The sequence below is a fragment of the Portunus trituberculatus genome, chromosome 14 (genome assembly GCF_017591435.1).
Source record: "Portunus trituberculatus isolate SZX2019 chromosome 14, ASM1759143v1, whole genome shotgun sequence".
NCBI classification, from domain to species: domain Eukaryota; kingdom Metazoa; phylum Arthropoda; class Malacostraca; order Decapoda; family Portunidae; genus Portunus; species Portunus trituberculatus.
The window spans coordinates 1187271-1192569 of record NC_059268.1 but is presented as its reverse complement, the minus strand read 5'-3'; the positions used below and the strand labels follow the sequence as shown (position 1 = coordinate 1192569).

General features: G+C 44.7%; 1 protein-coding gene across 1 annotated transcript in view; it reads right to left on the bottom strand.

The window, feature by feature from the left end:
- Nucleotides 1-613: 613 nt before the first annotated feature.
- Nucleotides 614-5299, bottom strand: part of LOC123503765 — a 5109-nt gene continuing 423 nt past the window's right edge. The window contains exons 1-2 of the mRNA XM_045253767.1: nt 4360-5299; nt 614-4111 (exon numbers count right to left, since the gene is read on the bottom strand). The exon at nt 4360-5299 is cut by the window's right edge and continues 423 nt beyond it. Coding sequence (XP_045109702.1) covers nt 614-4111; nt 4360-5299 — 4438 coding nt within the window. The remainder of the gene's footprint in view (nt 4112-4359) is intronic.

The following is a 5299-nucleotide window of genomic DNA, read 5'->3' as shown; positions in this document are numbered from 1 at the left end:
ACCCCTCAGCTTCTTCTTATCCTCCACCCATTTGTTCTTGGCCCAGAGCTGAGTGGCTTCCATATTGGCAGCTGCTATGCTGTGGCGTGTTCTGTTGTATCTCGTGGGGTGGCGCTTATAGGTTCGCCATGCATGAAATTTTCTGTCAGAGGCGGTGCGACACAGGTCTGAACCATGGCTGGTCAGAAGCCTTACTTCTATGTTGCTTGTGGGGCACCCAGCGGGCCTGTGCTCCCAACAGCACCTCAGTGAAGCTCTCAACCTGCTGGTCCACGTCGCCCTGCAGCAGATTCTCCCAGTGGAGCTGCGACAGGTGGCGGCGAAATCCCGCCCAGTCAGCCTTCTCCCACTGTCAGAGTGCGGATAGCACTCTCATCCTGGGGCCTCTGTAGCGGTATCTTGGTAAGGACTGCCTCATGATCTGAGCTACCAACGGGACCCAGGGACGAGCAGTGCACTTCGAGGGGTGGGAAGTCCGTCACTATGGGATTGAGAGAGGAGCCAGAGCGATGCGAACAATATCATATACCCACAAACACAAGAAAATAAACAACAGAAAAAGACTTCGAGATCACAAAAACTCAGACAATTTATCACAGTCATATAGCCAAAATCATAACCGTGGGGCAAAAGCCTTGTACTTCTTTAATATTTCTTCCACCATTCCATTCTGTAACATCCAGATAATCTGGAGAGTCACATCAACAATGTCATCGTTCCGAAATTCACCCACACATGAACACCTCAATACATAGTGCTCTAAAGTGTGACCATTTTCCTCCCCACACACCCTACACCGTGCTTCGTCAATGGTAAATACTTCTTTGTACTGCCAGTAATACTTGTACCCTAACCTCATCCTCATCTTCACCGTATCACTTCTTACACCATCTCTTCCATAGGTAACACTAACTTGGTTACTAACCGCATCATAGTGCTCAAATGTACTACTGTTGACATGTTCCCTAGCCATCCTAGTTCTTTCTATACAATACTGTTCCTTCCTAACTACACTCCTTATTTGACGAAGAGACAAGTTACATATCACATCAATTACATCTTTCTGAGCCCCACGCTTGGCCAGCATATCTGCCTTCTCATTTTGGAGAATTCCAACATGAGAGGGTACCCAATAAAACGTAACATTAATTCTCCCCAAAAGAGCTTTACATAGTGACACGATTTCTACATATACAGGTTTCCGACTATTAAGTGAATCTAGTGCCGCCCTACTGTCCACAAAAATACGCACATCCTTATCTTTAGTTAACACTTCACGAAGAGCAACATAAATAGCATACAATTCAGCCTGAGTCGATGATATACCATCAGACAATCGAATAGCCACTGAACTTTCACGCGACTCCTCACACTCGTTGTAATCAATCATTAACACACCACAGCCAGCTCGACCATCCTCACCCACTGACCCATCACAAAAAACGTGTATGTTGTTCTCCTTTTGAATACAATCGACCATATGGCTGTACGTAGCCCTCAAATATCCAGGAACATACTCAAACTTCCTCCTAGTTAAAGGTTGAACTATCACCTCCACTGCCACGTCCTCCCAAGGAGGGACAACACCGTTGCCACTCACCTGTAAAGGACAACACAGGTGCGCAACCTTGTACTTTATCATAAGCCCTTTAACATGGCGTACAAAGGTAGATTTACTTCTAGTACATTGCAGCTCTCTCACAATATCCAAGTGTCCACCAAGTCTAACATTTTTAATAACAGTCTTAACACACAGTTCTTGTATTCTGTCACATACACTCGGTAAAGTCAATTCCAGTCGCATCGCATCAATCATTGCATTACGTTGACAGCAAAAAATAATTCTCATGGCCTCATTTTGCAATAGTTCAAGTTTGCGTATCCTTTCCATCCCCAACATAGACAAACATGGTGCAGCATAGTCTATAATTGATCTAACAGTAGTTATATACATCATACGAAGGACCGGAATCCCAACGCCAAGACCGGAGCAGGCCAGAGCTCGTAGTGGCTGTAGCCTGCCCTCACATAAGGCTTCTATGTGCCGCAATTCAGCAATCCTTGCAGATTTATTATAACCTATGTACATCCCCAGATATTTATATGCTTGCACTCTCTCAAGTTTCTTCCCATTTAACGTTAGTGTAACGTTACCCTGGCTCCTACACTGAAATTTTGTCTTTATTTCATTAACAACTAGCCCCAAGGCAACACAACAAGAAATGAATTGATTTAAAGCAATCTGCATCTTAGCCACAGAAGGCGATTGGACTAATATATCATCAGCATATATTATAACCTTCACACCAGGAGAATATTCTTCTTTTGCAATTTTATTCATTAAAATATTGAATAGAGTGGGGCTAAGAACCCCTCCCTGGGGAGTTCCTAACTCAAAATGACGGACAACAGAAAGTTTCCCATCATACAGAACCCTAGCACTCCTCTCACTAAGATAATGAGAGATCCAACCAAGCATTCTACCAGACACACCCACATTTGCCAACTCATACAATATCATGTGACCATCTGCCTTATCAAAGGCACCCTGTAGATCCACAAAAACTCTACAATAATCATGTGGGTTGGAAAGACAAGCAACTATACAGTCAGATGTACTTTTACCTTTAACAAAGCCATAAACATTATTAGAAATGTTGTCACCAAGCAAGTACAATAGTCTATTTAATATTATTCTCTCCATCATCTTACACAAGCATGATGTTAGGGACACTGGCCTGTGTCCACCGCTGCCCTTTGGTACTGGAACTATAATCGCTTCCTTCCACTGTCTTGGCAATCTACCTAACCTGAAACTCATATTAAATAAATCAAGCAATGGCCCATTCTCCATACTCGCCAAGCAATTCAAAATGTCATACGTAATACCATCAGCACCAGGAGCAGTGGATTTCCCTTTCTTTACAGCAGCCAGCAATTCCTCCCTGGTGATGGTAGCACACGAGGGGTCATTTCTGTCTATACAAGAACCTATGAAAGCATTTCTCTCAGACTCGTGCTTAGCAAATTCTCTTCTAACTTCCTGCGGTAAAGTAGACCTGCTGGCTGCATGTGCCCACTTATCAATCAACTCATCAGCCACAGCCTGGGGATCGCTCACCACCTTAACACCTGTTTGCACTCCTCGCACCCTATTAACGTGACTCCATATTTCTTTAATGCTCCTTGTTGCAGCTATTGTCCCCAAAAAAGACTTCCAATATTTTTCCCTAGCTTCCTTTCTAACTACACTACATGCTTTAGCTACTTCCTGTAACGCAACCTTAGCTTCCTCACTTTTTCCAGATCGAATCCACTCCTGATGAGCCCTACTTAGAGTGTTATTCCATGCTCGAACTTGCTCATCCTTGGTATATTTTTTTCTCATGGAGGTGTGTTTACAGTTTGATTTTTTTTTGTCGACCAATGCAGCTATCTGTGCAACGAGATCTTCATAGAAAGTGTCAACATCATGCGGATGATAAGCACTGTACCACTCATTCATGCTACGAAGAAATATCTCCCTGTTGTTATCATTAATGAAATACCTAACTCTACTATGGCCGCCACATGCTTTTCGCAGGGGTAACTCAACATAAAGCGCAAAATGATCACTTAACAGCTCTGAAATCACTGTACATTTACCCTCCATGCCTTGAATATTAAACAAGCATGCATAATCTATCCTCCCTCCCTGCAAGTGAGTGGGTGAGTTATCCCCAAGTAAGCGTGCTTCATCGCAATCACTGAGAAACTGGTGCCATACAGTACCATTCCAATTACTACTGCCAGACGAGCCTAACACAGCATGTCTGGCATTTAAATCCCCGACCAGCAAGGTAGGTTCCCGAAACACCGAGTCTGGTAAGTGTTCGAACTTTAGTGAGTTCTGACTCACATACACATTAACTAAAACAAAATAGCCTTCGGCAAGTCTAAGTCTTACTGCTATGTACTCAATTCCCCCACATTTCCCAGGAGTTGAAACTAATTCAGCCGGTATACTATTTTTAACATAAACGGCCATTCCACGCACACCCTCACCTGCCGGAAGGATAAAATGCTGGTAACTACGAAGAGGCACCAAAGAGCCGTCGCGATCCAAGGTTTCCTGCAATGCCACCACATCAATATTGTTATGCAACACATAGCAATGCAAATCAGTCATTCGTGCGGAGAGGCCATTCACATTCCATGATATACATTGAAGACTATTTACATTAGTCCCCATTTTAGCACTATTTCCATTATTACCTTAATTAAATCAGTCCCCTCCATCTCTTTACCCATCAACTCTTCATTTCTTACAAGATCATTCAACATGCACACAAGTGTAATGACTTTTTCTTTTGGACTCACCAACAGTCTCTCACTCCCATTATCTGATTTAGTCTCCTCCAGTCCTCGTCTCCGCTGCTCCAAATGCCGTATTCGGTCCTGTAGCTTCCGGTTGTCCTCCTCCAGCCTGATCACCTGTCTCAACAACTGATCACCAGCTTCATGTTCAACCACGCTCTCGCTTACATACCTCCGACGTGGAGCCGATAACTCTGATAGCTGGCAACCCGCATCTGATGTGGAGGGTTGTGAAACCGCTGCACATCCGCTGGGCCTGCGGGAAGTCCAAGATTTCGATACCACTTTCCTATTACCAAACTTGGCTCGACTACCAAGCTGGAACTCGTCAGGGGAAAATGCCTCCCCCGCCGCCATGGCCACTGTCGTTGGCTCAACTAGCTCTTCCTGCAGAGGGAACCACGCATTACTCGTCGGTGTCACGGCCGGAACAAACTGCTTCGGAGCTCGATGCGTTTTTGACTCCACTTGATCCAATAATGAGGGTCTTTTCTCACACTTGGCCGAGCCTGCGTTATGGTTTTCACCACAGTTACAACACTTAGGTACAATCTTCTCGCCGTTTATGATCTTTTCACCACAAACCTTACTACTATGCTTCCCACTGCAAAACCGGCACACAGTGTCATATTGACAACGCCACGCCTTGTGTCCGTACCGGCAACAGTTATAACACATGGGCGGCAAATCCACATACTTCCTCACTCTCCTCCATCCATTTCCTGGCACCCAAATCCGATCTGGAACCACATCCTTCACGAGTGCCACTACACTCGCTTTCACTTGCTTGTTCACCACGTGGCGCTTGGCCCAGACAACATTAACATCGCTAGTCAGCAACAGCTCTGGATCTAATTCCTTGTCATAAGGCGCTATGAAGACTTTGGTGAACTTTTCAATCCTGCCATGATCCACAAGCACGGTACCTTGAAATCCAACTGTT